Consider the following 15,824-nt stretch of genomic DNA (forward strand, 5'->3'; position numbering starts at 1 on the left):
CTGTTATTTACAGAACGTGGCGGAAAGAAAAAAAAAAAACGCCCAAACTGAGAAAAACCCCTTATGCTGTAGTCGGATACGAGGGAGGCACTACCGCGTACCAAACGGACAAGCTACAACTCTAGTTCTGCAGTGCTATAACTTCCAATGCCATTCTTAAGTTTATAACAATTTTAATAGTTCAATTTACACTTCAACTTAGAAAAACTTCACACCCAAGGTGACGGCTTTCCAAGACAGAGAGACGCCAGGGACTAAATGAAGCAAAGAGGGACGGGCGCGGAAAACATTGGCAGTTTGAAAGCACTGATAAATTGACTCGTAAGACAGTTATCCGTCAATAACTTTTTACTGCTTGATGACACATTTTCGACAAAGTGCGGAGATAACATTAACGAGGAGTCCTGGTAACGTGAACACTAAATCTCACAAACTTCCACTAATCTCGAGTTACGGTAAACCTGGGTAAAATTGCATGTTGGTCGAAACATATTAGGATCTCGGTAGAAAAAGACTACTCTCTGCTTTAAGGAAACGAGATGAAACATTTGAGAGCGAAGTCGTTAAGGTTGGGGAGGGGGGGGGGGGAAAGGGTGAATTTGTTTTAGTTCACAGGGCGAACTTGCAAAGATGGTAGGGACGAACTTGTGCTCTGCTGGGGCGAAACCTCCAGATACCCGTTCCTTCTCGTTTTCTCAACTCACTATTGAATCTTTTCTAATAAACATTTATTTACATGTATGGCTTTTCTTTCACTCAAAGACAACATACCCTACTTCAACAAAAACGTTATTCATCTATCGTAGAGCCGCGTGCTTGGTCAAAGATTTGTCTCTCAGTTTACTGTATTGATTTCCCCTGATATACTAAACCCATAATGACACTACACAGCGTGTTGAAGAACCAGTTTGCGTCAATTCTATTTGGTTATCGAGGTAATTGATTTTAAATGGAACTGATCCCAGCAACTTTGAGCCTTGCCGTCTATCTTGCAACTCTCGTTGTATTTGAATCAGTCATATGCTTAGAAAAATGTCATTCTAAAGAGAAGGGGTTTTATAGTTACTTGAACATTCCATGAAATTCAGACGCACGTGGTGCTTTCCTCGGTGCAAATGCTGCAGTCAATTTTCGATGGAAGTTGAGAGAATCACTTCTGATGATGTCAATGAACATTCAAATTCCACCACAGACTACCCTAACATTTTTCCGCCCGCAGTAAAGCCTATGTCATGACTCAAAAGCAATTCGATAAATGTCAGTGTAATGAGAGACAAAGTGAACTTCAAGTCCTTCTTTGACAAATTCCGGTAGATCAGCAAAGTCTTTGCGATTTCCTTCGGGTAAAATGACACAGTCGACTTCTGCACGGCGGGCCTGTAACAAAAATAGTAAGTAAAAGGAGCAGTAGTTTTTTCCTCGAGTTTCAAAAAAGTATGACTAAACTGACATTTTAGGCTTGTTTCAACGTTAAAGATGACGAGAATTCCGATTGAGTTTTGTGAAACGGAAACAGAAATAATCTCAACGACCATTCAGAACAAAGACACTTGGCGCCAGAAACATACTTCTCACACTCTCAGGGTCAGCTACTCTCATTACGATTCATCTGACACTAAACGACAAATTCTATCTCACCGCAATTGTTTTCTCTTTTATTCCTCCGACTGGAAGAACCTGATTAAAAAAGAAAAGAACGATATAAATTAAACTTCACCCAATTCAGGTTTTAGGGTTAGGTTGGGGTTAAGGCTAAAATGCCTTTAAGCAAGTCAAGGGAACATTCCATTGATCCTGCACGTACATTTGGATCAATGTCAGTATCTGCGCACCTGCCCCTCCCCTAAGCTGACAACAGTTCACTGACAACAAGTTGGGAGTAATGCTTGGTTAGGGGAAGGGTAGGTGCATCGTTACTGAGATACTGACATCAATCCCACAAGTCGCTAAATAATTGACTTAAACTGTACTTTTGATCGCCAAAATGTTTTCTAGTTACCAATTGGCGACCAAAACGGTCGCAGCTTATAGCACTGTAATTTAAATAGAGAACACAGCAAACCTTTCCAGTGAGTGATACTTCCCCAGTCATGGTTATATTCTGTCTAACTGGTGTATTTTTGGCCAGAGACAGGAGCGCAGTGATGATGGTGCAGCCAGCTGATGGCCCATCTTTAGGGGTGGCTCCCTACAATCAACAATAGAGTACCAAAGGTTTTAACCGTTATTCAGTCTCTAGACCGGTCCCCTTGCAGCTGTCGCAGTAACATGGAACCAGAGAAATGCGTGCAAAACAAAGATTTCTCGACAATAGTAGAAAGTTTCCTCCTGTTTCTCATCATCTGTGACCTTGTTGCGGGGCATAACACTTATCGTTTGGTAAGACAGATGTTTTTTAAAGTAGTTCATACAGAAGAAACTCGCATACTTGCCATCAAAATTTTCAAAAGGCTTTGACCCATATGGTAAATTTCGAGAGTTTCTTAATTCCCGCGAAAAAATAAAACAACAATACAAAATAATTAGCGTACTCCCCCCCCCCCCCCCTTCCTCCTTCTCCTCCTCCTCCTCCGTGTAGTGGCTGTGAAAAGTCTAGAACACACAACCTACCTCTGGAACATGAAGATGAATAGAAGCATGTCTAAAAAATTCATTGTCTGCATCTTCTTTCAATAAAAATTGCTGAAAAAGATTACAAGATGAAAATGTGTAAATATCGACCGATATCTTGTTGCTTAAATATCGCTTATCACCAATGAAGTTCATTCTTATCACAATGTTCTGTAGAGCGACCAATAGAAAACTAACATCAGAAAGTGGGAGGAAAGCAAGGTGACGTGGCAAAAGTGAGTGTATTACAAGAAGTGAGAAATGGAAGTCACAAGATGTGTTTTATCAGTGCAAGGAGGGAACAAATCAGTGGAAATCGTGAACAGAGGGATTTTCGCATTTTAATCTAGACAGTAAACAAACCTTTGCAAATGTGTACGCTATACGTGAACTCTCCTTCATCACATCTCCAAGCTGGCCTGTAACTTCAAGAGATGGTTGACCTCTGCTGTCATCGCCACAGGATGACTCGTTTAAAGAAGTTTCCACGTAGAGGGTGGTACCACCTACAACATAACGGATTAGCCACGATATCACACTTGTGCAGCTCTATTTTTTTTTGAAAAGGACAATGAACTTCAGTATTTACCAAAATCAACTTTTCAAACAGGATAATAAGAACATATCATTAATCCAAGAGCAGAGAGGGGTGGTAACGTACCGAGTGAAGTCCAGGCTAGACCCATCACTACCCCTGGTGGGGTTTCATCATATATTCGGTCACTGTTAAACAGTGGCTTGCCGACATATTCGTGAAGATTCTCCTCTGTAACGCTCAATTCTTCTTCAGTACCCTGCACTATCCTCAAAGCAGCTTTACGGAAGATCTGTGATGAGGAATTACGAAAGGAAATCATTCATAGAACAGTTAACGGTACTTGAATCTCTTGTTGGGAAAGAGTTGAAAGAAAACACCTTTCAAGTGAAATCTGAATTGACAACCCTGCCTACATCGATGGATACTATCAAACTCTCCTAAGCAACCACCTATTTTAATTGACCACACCCGAAACATAACACTCTGGCTTGTGATAATATCCTCACAAATGGCCACAGTTTTGATGGTAGCTTACGAGAAATAGGGTTTATTGAGCCACTTAACTGAAGGGACCTTATGCAGATATTGTTCATGAATTAGGTTCAGCCGCAAACAATGTGACACGTGTAGTGCATGTAAATGGTGCCAAGATCGCCAAGATATAATATTTGCAGAAATTCAGGTCGAAGTGCTACTGGTCATCAAGATGGTGTGGCACATCACAAACTGATTTGAAGCTAAGAATGAAAACTCTTTATCCGCAAAATCAAACCCCTCTTTGCGATAGAAGTGAGTCGTAATAAGCAAACTGACTCAGCCGAATCGAGCAAGATCAGTGAGAACAAAGTCATCGTGTATGTAACATGAAAGTACCTTCTCTATATGTTTTTGAAGGTTCCTCACGCCACTTTCTCTGCAATAAGCTTTGATGAGAAGAGCCAGCGATGGGTCGCGAATAGCAACTTGTTCTTCTGTTATACCTGCACTCTTTCGTGCTTGGGGAATGAGGTACGTCTAACAAAGATAGCACGTGTAGATAGTTAGTGTTGTATCGGGATTTCTTCTTGGTGTTGTTTAGCCTACGTGTAGCCGCCAAGATAAAACGGAGGCGAGGCCTCGCTCCCGATTCACTATCGGGGGAGGGTGCGGCTGCATGTAGGTTAGGTGTTGTTTTTCTTTCCGTATCGGATTACGTTACATAGAATTGCACTATTTTGTAACGCTTTAATAAAAGCGAAAGAAAAACCATAAAACAAGTAGGATATAAATAATAATAGTAATAATAATAATAACAACAATTATAACAAACCTTGGCAATTGCTTTTTTCTCATCTTCTACATATCCAGATACGTTTATTATTTCCATTCTGTCTTTCAAGGCACCAGGAATTGTGTCGGTAATATTAGCTGTGCATATAAACAGAACCTGAGGAAAAAATAAGGAAAAAAGAAAGAATAAGTTTAAAGAATCAATAATAGCTGTTTCTCCACTAGAGCATCCACAGAAACACGAGCACCGCCACGGCCGGCCCAATCAACAACATACAATAGCCATAACTCGCCGAAAATCATCACAAACAGCTTTGGATACGTGCAAACAACAAAAAATACAACTTTTTGCCCCGATGATTGCATTTCATACTTGAACCATTTACAAACTCGCACGTTTCCATACAAACCTTTTTCTGTAGTTATAAGAGGAAGCGCGAGGCGGACGTGCGTGAACAGGCGCGCGAGAACGAGTGCGGAGGGTTTATCTTTCTCACCTGCCCGAAATCGCTAGCGTTCACGTTCGTTTATCGCTCCGTATGCCTACAAATTAGTTTGTTTTGCATCATACACTTAAGCCGAGTGTACATATGCAGATACGTGGAAAAAACTGAGCTGAAGCTGTCTAATACCTTGGAAAGATCCACCGGCACATCCAGATAATGATCGAGGAAACCTGAGTTCTGTTCAGGATCAAGAAGTTCAAGTAGAGCCGAAGCAGGGTCTCCCTGAACACCACGGCCAATCTTATCCACCTGAAAAAAAAGCAAAGGTCATCTGGCCAGCACATACACCTTGAGATGAAAATTGAGGTACGACCACGCTTTCTGAGAATAAAACTGGGAAACACGAATAAGGATTCTCGGAGCATAAACGAAATCAAGCAAAAACACACGTACGATAGTGAGAGAGAGATTCAGGACCGCAGAGGTCAGAGAGAACCGCTTACACCAGAACCGCTTACACTGCCTTAAAATGCGTGGTACATGTACTCTCAATTGAAGTTAGGAAATTTTGATGGATTGCATTATCTCGTGCACATTCACTATACCTCATCAATAAGTATCAAAGGGTTTTCTGTTCTAGTCTTTTTAAGACACTGAATAATTTTGCCCGGCATTGCACCAATATACGTGCGCCTGAAAAGAAAAACAAAACAAAAGAGGAAAAAACATTGTTTATGTTCATCACCAAACTGCTATTCTCGTACAATTCAGCCAAAATATTAATGTACGTGCAGTTGTCAATTTTGCACATGCAGCGGAAAGAGTATCACAATCATGAAAACAGAACCACATACGCCGCGATGATCACAAAATTTTCAGCGCCCCTAACGAGCATTTGGCTACGCAAGAGGACTAATAATCAGAAGGATATTCTTGTCCCTTAACTCCCAGATCAAAATTGAAATTCTCCTTACTGTCAACCATACAATTCTTTTAATGTTAGTTCTGAGAATTTAGTTTTGGATCAACCCATTATCACGAAATTTATATTTTTCTTTATTCTCATCACTTATCTGGTTGATATTGTATTGATATTGTCAGGAGAAATTCTGTTTTGGTCACTCATGGGAGTTAAATGGTTAAATTGAAAACCACCCTTTTCAAACATTCTTTACCAACCCACCTATGTCCTTTGATCTCAGCCACATCCGTCATTCCACCAACACTGAACCTAAAGTACTGTGGGTACAATAAATACTTAAGCTAAATATCAAAACCTATGGAATTTTCAGATTCCTTCCCGTGGATCTAAGAACCCACAAAGATTTGCCTGTCTCCAAACAAATGGCATAGTACCTCAGGTAGTGGTAGCGTGCAATTCTTCCGTAGGAGAAATGTGGTTTTCAAAGCCTGATACTTTTGTGAAGCCTCTCTTCTACATGCTTTTTTTAAATTGAGGTACATGTGCATTGTTGGGGATCACCTCCTCATTAGTCAAAATCCAAGGCTCAAAATATGATTAATTTTGATCTTAGATACAAGAGTTTTCACAAATAGGGTAGACAGGTTCTAGGCAACTCAGGGTGGGTAGATAAATGGTTAAAATATGAAGGGCTAAATAAAATTATATGCTCCCCCTAACTTTGGAAGATGCCAGTGCAAAATTGTCTAATTTTGACAAGTTAGTATTAGTTGGTGGCATTTTAAATGAAATACTAGACCTAATATTTAATTTCATATAGTGAGAAATAATCGTTAATTAATAATAATAATGATAATAATAATAATAATAATAATAATAACAATAATAATTAATAGTAATTTCCCGTGTAGGGACAGTATTTATGATCATTTCTTTAAGATGACATTGAGACTTGTTTAAATCTGTACCTGTCTGTTGAGTGCTCTTGCAATAGACCTAGCAATACTTGTTTTCCCCACTCCTGAGAATGAGAACAAAAAAATTAGTTGTTTTTACTGTGGTAACATATCTCAATTCACTCTTGGTTCAACTTTAATTTTCCAGGCAAAACATACAGTAAGTAACAACACTACACTGAGCTGCTACAGTTAAACTGTACCTGGTGGGCCTGTAAAACAAAGTATTTTTCCCTGAACAGTTGCATTCAACTGACTTACAGCAATGAACTCCTATGAAAACAAAAAACAAAACAAAAAACCCTTGACACAGACTCAAGAAAGCAACAGAAATTGTGCTTAAGTGCTACCATCAAGTCATTTCACCATAATTATCATACCAATATTCTGTCCTTAATATCCTGCAGCCCATAATGATCTTCATCCAAAACTTCTCGTGCCTGACTAATATTGAAGTTCTCCTGACTGTGAATTCCCCAAGGGATACTTGTTAACCAATCCAAATAATTTCGTGTTACACTAATAACAAAGAACAAACCAAAAAAAAATAAGAATTGAGTTTGAACCACAACTTTCTCAGCAAAAACAGTGTTGTGATCAAGCCAAAAAGAAACATATCACTCAAAACTCTGCCAGATTTGTTTTGAATAATTGAGCAATCACAGTACTGTACGCAGAAAAGACATGGATATTAGCTAGTGATTTTCACAAGCTGTTAGTTCTTATTGAAAACCCTTAATTCTTAATTTAACTTACTTGAATTCTGAAGAATGAGCATCAAGATAGGCCAGTTTAGACAGTTCTTCTTCAATAACTTCTTCAGCATGTTTGGGAACATTAAGATCCTTGATTCTATTCCTGAACTTCTCACCAACTGCTTCTTTGTCTTCCTTCTCTAAGCCAAGTTCTCTTTTTATGATTTTCAGTTGTTCTTGAAGCAAGTATTTCTTCTGTTGCTTGTTAACTTTTTCTTCCACCTGTAAAATGAACATGCCCACTTCTAACAATTTAGTTCAGAAGACTTCTTACTCAATGGATGGGGAAAAAAATTCCCAATCCAAATTCTAGTGACAATAATAGACCCAAATTTTGTGGTAAGAATCTTTATGTGGTATGAGGTTTCCCTATAAGGTGATCAAATGTGTTTGAAAAAGTGCCTCTGAGTTGGCTACATGACTATAGTACAGTATTCCCTTAACTTACATGCAAACTTAAGTTGACTTGGTTACCTAAAAATTCATAATTTACTTCACCTCTTTCCCTAGCTGTTGTTGCAAAAGGCAGATGGCAAGTTCTTTCTTGAGCAGTTCAAGGGTGAGGCGTAATCGCACTGGAACTTTTGTCTCTTCATAAACTTCCTGCAGGAGTGCAGTTTCAGCGCTAGTGAGTGCAGCACCTGAGATTAACATAAAAAAATTGCATTCACTTCAACAGATTTACAACAAAGCAACCTAAACTTCAGTAAAATCCTGCAGCCTCCCTACCAAAATCAGCCAAATGGACAGGATTATCTGCCACTCTTTTGCCGCCCTCGACAAGCTGTGCCAAAAACTCTTTGTATAAAGGATTCAACGAAATAATATCACGTATGGTCTTGATGACCTCTGCAGTCAGTGCCTGTTGATTCAACATTAAAACAGACAATGTAGTTGAAAGTCTTAAAATGAAAAGAACAGTATCTAAATTTTTACACAGTAAGGGTGCCTAAACAAAAAAACAAAAAAACAAAAAAAATAGATGACTGTCTAATTTTGAGTTTTGCAATACCTCACTTCAGGGTTGTTCTTCACCTACTAATCCCATGGGAAAATTTAGGACTGGAGTGCTGGTGTTTAAGAGAGGAGGAATTCAGAGTCCATGCAGAAAAATATTTAGGGCGAGGCAATGAACTAACAAAAAACTCAACCAAAATGTGGCATTAGGTGCCATGGCAACAACAGACAACAGGTGCAAAGTCAGTGTTGTTTCCACCACCTTCAGCATTGCTGTTCCTGCTATCTAGACCCACAAACAAAGAAGCTGGAAGATGCAATGAGGAAAAATGATTTTTATCTTTCATTTCTAGTATCCTGTACCTTGACTTCCTCAGTAACTTTAAAAGGCTCATGAAGCACATTTTCTACAGAGACCATCAGGATGGGTTTGCTAGGAGTATCCCCTTGTTGTAGGGTGGGGTCTAGAGATCCCTCTGTAATGACAGTAGTGTCAGCAGACTGTTCTTCACTGTGAGAGGGATAATCAAAGATTCCAGTGATTTTAATCCTGAAATTAAAAAAAAGAAAAAAATAGATACATGCAGTTAATAAAGCTTTCCAGAGACAGAGTGTAGATGGCACTTGGTAAATGTTCATTGTATGTTAACATGAATCAAAAGAACTTTAAGGAAACTGAAATTGCACCAACCTTCTATGTCCTAGAACAACCATTCTTATTTTGTCTCCCATGTCATAGAGCTCTGTAATTTGCACGAATGCACCCACTTGGTAGATGTCATCTAAACTGGTTACTGTTTCTGCCTCATTACTACAAATATAATACATTCATTATAGTAAAGTATGTAAAATGTAAATGAAGCATCCTCTGAAGGTATATAATATAATTATAGTTTTACTCCAGAGGCAGATGATATCAACAACATACAACAGAGTATAATATCAGCAACTTACACTTATAAACAGGTATATATTCAATTTGCCTCCCAAGTTGAAGTTTTCATGAATTTTCAAACTTTACCTGTCATCCTTTTTAAGAAAAGCACCTGCATAGGGCTGTGCAAGTCTTGATTTAACTCTGATTAATTCCATCAGGGACTTGTCTGTGATCTGTTGAAGAACAGTGAGGGCAATGTTAAATGGTATTTAAGTGACATTTCAGATGCAAGAATAGAGATTCTTTCACTCAATCCTTAAGTAATATTCAAAGATACTGAGAGTGAAAATTAGTTTCACATTATTGTGTAATAATAAATGTAAAAGTACACATATGCTGCTACATATGAGAATGCTACTAACATTGTAAAATAAATACAGACTTAGTAAATTTTGCTACAATTAAGTGGATAGTTGCATTTTTATCCTGACTAACCACAGAAAACTATATGTACTCATGTGCTAAACAATTTAATTAATATTTTATCCAATTTTGCTGGTAAAACTGTTTGAAGAAAAGAAAAACAAAACATGAAAAGTCATCTCTTAGCCTAGAAAAATATGTTTGTCACATGTGGTCATAAGATTTGAGCTGCTAATCAGAAAAAAGGTAGGAAGGTGTAACTCAAAGGAGAACAACACAAGAGACATGATGCAGTGATATAAAAAGACAAACCTCCATCATTTTAACAAATCGTGGAAAAACTGGGTTTCTGTGAATCGGTAAAAGTGGCACCTCAGGAAACACATCAGGAACATGGACCTGTGCCAAGGCCCCTGCCGCAGGGTCAACCTTAGCCTCGGTCTTATCTTCAATTACCACCTCAGCCCCATCATCTTTTTTGTCCCCTCCATCTCCATCATCACTTCCGTGGCCACTGGCTCCTTCTGAGGACTGATCGCTGCAATCCGAAAAAAGCAAATGCCAGTTGAAAATGATGGTTCATTAGAAAAATTAAAGAAAGACAGTGACACCAGTATCAAGCACACTCATGTTTACCCAGCACCTTGTAGTAAAATTAAGCAGACAGTTATGGAAGAGCCTGTTTAATTTAATTCCCATATTAAGGTATAAAATACCTAATTAAATGATCAATTTCACTTGTAAACTGCATAATACATTCATGGATGATCACTTACCTTGCACCTTGGTTGTTAGAATTCTGAGATTTATTGTATCTTCTTGGAAACAAAACTAAATGACTTTCCTCAAAATCTTTTCCCCTAAAAGAAATAACTGTTAGTGTTGAGACTGCGTACATAAAATACTCATGAATAGGGAATATTTAAAAAGTTTTACTGATTTCCAAAATACACCATATGCATATAGGTTATGGCCCTGAAAAAGTCCCAAATGTTATAAATGTTATATTGATCTCAGCCTAATTGTTTGCTTTATATGGAGATGTTCATCATTTGCTCGGAACAAAATGTACCTGACTACATGTACATTTCAAACTAGTTGAAAATCACAGACAGGAACTTTATTTTGCACATTGAAATGGAATATTCAGCTTTTAATTTTTTAAAGCTAGTCTACTTGTATTTACCTTTGAATAAAACTTATTAACCCTTTAACTCCCATGAGTGACCAAGACAGAATTTCTCCTTACAATATCAATACAATATCAACCAGGTAAGTGATGAGAATAAAGAAAAATATATCAATTTGGGGATAATTAGTTGATCCAATACTAAATTCTCTGTACTATCATTATAAGAATTGTATGGTTGACAGTAAGGAGAATTACAAATTTGATCTTGGGGTTAAAGGGTTAAGGGAAGTGGGAAGGAGGCAAAAGAATGGCTCAGGATAAATCTTAAGTGCTAGTTATCAAGCCACCTACATGTAATGACCAAAATATCACTGCTCTGGTTATAAACCAGAAATTAAAATGGAGCAAATGCACACCAACCCTTCCCTTAACCTAAAAATAGTCAACTGACTACAAGTTAGCATTAATGTTGGGTTAGGGGAGGGGTAGGTGCACAGTTCCTCAGATTCGCAAGAAAATTACATAATTTTCACTATCCATGTCTCTACTATTTCTGAGAATGCTGCTTATTTGTGCATGAGCAGAACAAAAGCCTGTTGGCTGCTCGTAGCAGGAGTAGGGGGTGGGGGGGGGGGGGGGGTTGGCATGGGGTAATAGGAGGACTTAAAGAGAGAGTCTAGCACCCCTAGATCAACCTTTCTTTAAGACACCATTTTGTAACCTTTGATAATACTTTGGTCACCGTAAAAAAAGCCTTTATCCAGTAAGTAATATGAAATAAAATAACTTAAAATTTTGTACTGTTTGTTGCATAATTGCAGAACACAGGCATAGTAGCCGATTCGGCGAATCATGCCACAAATCGCCAAAACTGTCGATACATGCCTATATATTGTATAAGAGATGTCAGAAGTTCACCTTAGGAACCACTACTGTTAAAAGAATTTGTAAAGAGTTATGATCTCGTGATCACAATACACCATCAAATACCTATCTTTCCATGGCAGCTTGTTGTAAGCCGAACGATCAGCTGATGTGGAGAATGTATGACGTCCTATCAAAACACCCAGGATATGAGGCTCGATCGCTGCTTGGAAACGATCAAGATTGCTGTGAAGCGACGAACTCCTATTTATTCTGTGACAGTACTTTAATGGCCTGCAAAACTTGTGATATTTACGGCTTAAATTCTTGCTAAAACATGCTGATGAAATCTTCCGAGCTGCTAACATGGCTGCTAGAAGAGATTTTAAGATATCACACGTGCGCTTAGTAACCTCTCCTCAGCCAGCGGTTTTTTACAACGGTCGTGCGCAGTAGAGTTCAATGCCTATGATGGCGGAGAATTTGGAGCGTGGTCTGTAAGATTTTGCAAAGAAATTCTTCTTGCACTAGGACGTGTTTTAAATAGGCATGAGTGGCAGGATCTACTGCGGGAGACTGCCTCCCAATGCTTCAGAAAAGGATTTAGAGTCTCTGCTGAAATCCTTCGGCAAAATTCGTGACATTGATTTCAAGGAGGGATATGCTTACGCCGTTTTCAAAGACTACAACGATGCTGACAGAGCTGTACAAGAACTCAACGGAAAAGAGTTTATGGGCCAGAATATTCTCGTCGAAAGAGCTAAAGATATTAGAAATGGTGTCGGGGGCTATACCATAGCCGGCGGATACACTGCAAGGGTTCGCCAGCCTAAACCACCCCCAGTGCGGACTAACTTTAGAATCCGCGTCGAAAACCTTCCGGCGAGAGCCAAATGGTCTGAGCTCAAAGAGTTTATGAGCGTAGCGGGAGATGTTACTTTCGCAGATACGCACAGAAGAAGGCCAGGCGAAGGAGTCGTTGAATTTTCAAACAAGGAGGACATGATCAACGCGTTAGAGTCGCTTGACAAGCAAGAGTTCTTGGGAAAGAAAATTAGACTTGTCGAAGAAACTCCTCGTTCCACAAGAGAACGGTCTCTCTCAAGATCAAGGTCTCTGTCGCCAGCTCCGAAGAGAAAAAGACATTCTTCGTCGCCTTCTTTGTCTCACTCAAAATTGCGTCGCTCACATTCACGTGATAAGTCACAGTCGCCCGAAAGAAGCAGTAAAAAGCATTCACATTCTGCATCGCCTACTCGTTCAAGTCGTCGTCGATCAAGATCACGATCTTCATCAAATCACAAGTCAAAGTCTCATTCTTCTCGGAGAAGAAGATCACATTCCAAGTCTCCTAAACGATCTCGTCATAAGTCCAGATCCAGATCAAGCTCTAAGTCGAAAAGCAAGTCAGAAAGACATTCCTCGTCAAAAGATAAATCACGGAAGAAGAAGAAACATAAATCAAGGTCTCACTCACGGTCAGAGTCACCGAGAAGACGGAGATGATGACAGAAGACTATGATAGAGACAGACAGCTATGTTTTGAAGATGGTAGTATACATGTACTACATGCACTTGATCACATTTCTGTTATTTTTTTCTGTACATGCAAAGTGCTATGGAAATTCTGTTAGGAACAGACATAGTTTTAGACATTTTTTACCAACAGGGTTTCCTGGATGTAATATAACCACTTAAATATTAAGACCATTATTGTACTGTATTTTCATGTTCCTTTAGATATTACTGAGTTTGACTTTTCACTTGATAACAGTAAATTGGCTGCACTAAGCAAGTTTAATCCTTTAGCTCCCATGAGTGACCAAGACAGAATTTCTCCCTACAATATCAGTACAGTATCAAGCAAACAGGTGAGGAGAATAAAGTTGAAAACTCAACTAGGGGACTACAAGTTGATTCAATACCAAATTCTCCAAACTGACATCATGAGTATTTAATGACAGACAGTAGGAGGAATTACTAATGAGATCTTGGGAGTGAAAGGGTTAAATGCAAAGAATACTGCAAGAAAAAGGTGACAGTTTATCTCATTTAGTGAATATTTACTATCGTGTAGCACGTAAATGTTGTGGGAGTTTTATTTTGCAGAATGACCATTTGTTTGAATTGGAATTTCAAGGAGGATCTAGTTTGTGCAGTTCTTAGTTAACAAAGGTAACATCAATAAAGAAAGAAAAGTTATACTGTTATATGAAATTTCTAATTTGTCAAGTTGTGCAAAGTGGAGCTATATAAGATATGATTTATAAATGGATATTTTGTGCAAATCCAACTTCAAATTGTAGAAATTTAGATATTTTTACTCCATTCAGTTTGAGTGAAAGAAAGTTTTATTTTGTCTGATTTTTTCATCAAATATAAAAATCTAGAACCCTTAAAATTTTTGTGCAGCATTGAAGTTTTGTCTTGTTTCTAACCAGTAGAAACTGGTCTTTTTTTACAGTGAATGAAAATAATGAGAATGCATATTTACAACAAGTTGTGAGATTTCAATTCATGTATGTGTTTCATGTATCTCAGCATTCACATGTCGAAGGCTTTAGTTTTCTCCACATTATAGGATAAAAAGCTCGTTTTTGGAGTTACACATACACTATACTTGTTCTTTGGTTTGCAATTAATGTATAAATTACATTCACCATACTTGTGTACACTTATTTTTGAAGTATGTCACTTTTCTTTGTTAGTAATAGTAGGGTGTACATGTCCTTACCAGAATCACAATTCCTTGAGTGGGGAATACTGTAATGTAGTGCACTCTTTATGTGCACTAATTACATCCTTGTAGTAACCAAAACTCATTCAATAGTGGTAAACGACAGCATATGCTCAAATTTTATTTTGTTTTATTGGAGTTTCTCTTGTTAACAAAGCGAGTTTTTCCCTTTCATGTGTTTAAAGGATGGTCTGACTTTTCATTAAAAGGTCATAAGGTATGTTTTACTGAAAAAGAAAAAAAAAAAAGATTTTAAAGTGAACTTTCTTGATTCTGGCAAGTTTTTACATGTGCTAGTTAAAAGTTTCTATGGACAAAAGATTGTGTTATACATGGAATAAGGTTATATATATGTGAAATGACGTGTACAGCTCTAGACAATTTTTAATGGAACATATTAGAGCAGAATCTCTCTATGAGGGCTGTACATGACAGCCAGACCAATGCTGGAAAAAACTGGACATTCCAAGATGGAAGAAATGTAAATAGAAAGAGATGGAGCAGAAGTTGCATATTCTCCACACTTTTCTCTGCACATCACAATGGTATTAACAAGAAGAATTTGGTAAAGAATCAAGAGCTTCAGTCTGTAGTTGGTGATCATTTCTTTTTTGTTCATTATTTAGTGGAGATACTGTAATGAGGAATTGGATACTTGTCTCTGTTAGGGGTTGAAAGGTTTAAATGAGTTTGGTTGGGCCAGATCTAGATAATAAAGTATTTAGCACAAGGTCATGGGATGTGGAGCTCACTGTTCTGCCCATGTGTCATGACCTTGAGCCAAACAACTTCCCATCTGGCTCCCCCACTCAGTTGATAACTACATAGCACTATCAGACTTTCTGCCTCAGGGTATAATTCAAGGAAGTTTTGTTGAATTAATTAACAGTGATCTTCATGCATGGCAAGCAAAATAAGAAAGAAACTGTCTTATTAGTAAAGATAAAGTAGCAATAAAAGTAAGATAACTTTCAAACATGTTATTTGGGAATTCCAGACAAACCCCAATAAACTTGCAAAATGCCAGCTTGACAATTTTCAACTTGAGCTGTAAGTGATCTGTTCTAAGTATCCCTAATTTTGTCCAACTGTTCCTTGTTATCAGGTATTTCTGTTTCTTGAGATAATTATTTTGCCCTTGTAAGCTCTTAGAGTGGATGGTGGTAGTTTATCTAGTACAGCCCATTTCCAAGCCCTCAGGAGTCGAGATCTGGTCCCTAAATAAAGCCCCGAGAACGAGGCTAAGTGCAAATTAGGTTTCGACGGTACAAAGAAAATAAAGCTGAGGTTTCGAGGGTTACCTCCAAGATTAATTGTTTATCTAGAAAACTGATCGAT

At 38.2% G+C, this 15,824-nt stretch overlaps 1 protein-coding gene and 1 pseudogene across 1 annotated transcript; one reads left to right on the plus strand and one right to left on the minus strand.

The window, feature by feature from the left end:
* Nucleotides 1-711: 711 nt before the first annotated feature.
* LOC131779561 (lon protease homolog, mitochondrial) lies at nucleotides 712-12,131 on the minus strand. Its single transcript, XM_059096126.2, has 23 exons — nucleotides 11,876-12,131; nucleotides 10,530-10,613; nucleotides 10,066-10,291; nucleotides 9,475-9,563; nucleotides 9,145-9,264; nucleotides 8,817-9,003; nucleotides 8,226-8,358; nucleotides 7,995-8,137; nucleotides 7,498-7,718; nucleotides 7,122-7,260; nucleotides 6,945-7,014; nucleotides 6,754-6,806; nucleotides 6,047-6,102; nucleotides 5,469-5,556; nucleotides 5,050-5,172; nucleotides 4,458-4,574; nucleotides 4,022-4,162; nucleotides 3,272-3,437; nucleotides 2,974-3,116; nucleotides 2,611-2,682; nucleotides 2,063-2,188; nucleotides 1,639-1,677; nucleotides 712-1,377 (listed from the first exon to the last, which is right to left on the minus strand). The coding sequence occupies exons 1-23, from the start codon at nucleotides 12,115-12,117 to the stop codon at nucleotides 1,231-1,233; spliced, it is 2,925 nt and encodes a 974-aa protein (XP_058952109.2). The 5' UTR covers nucleotides 12,118-12,131; the 3' UTR covers nucleotides 712-1,230.
* Nucleotides 12,132-12,215: 84 nt separating this feature from the next.
* On the plus strand, nucleotides 12,216-15,509 carry LOC131779567 (serine/arginine-rich splicing factor 4 pseudogene; annotated as a pseudogene).
* The last annotated feature ends 315 nt before the right edge of the window (nucleotides 15,510-15,824 follow it).

This window comes from Pocillopora verrucosa, chromosome 4, assembly GCF_036669915.1.
Source record: "Pocillopora verrucosa isolate sample1 chromosome 4, ASM3666991v2, whole genome shotgun sequence".
Lineage (NCBI taxonomy): Eukaryota > Metazoa > Cnidaria > Anthozoa > Scleractinia > Pocilloporidae > Pocillopora > Pocillopora verrucosa.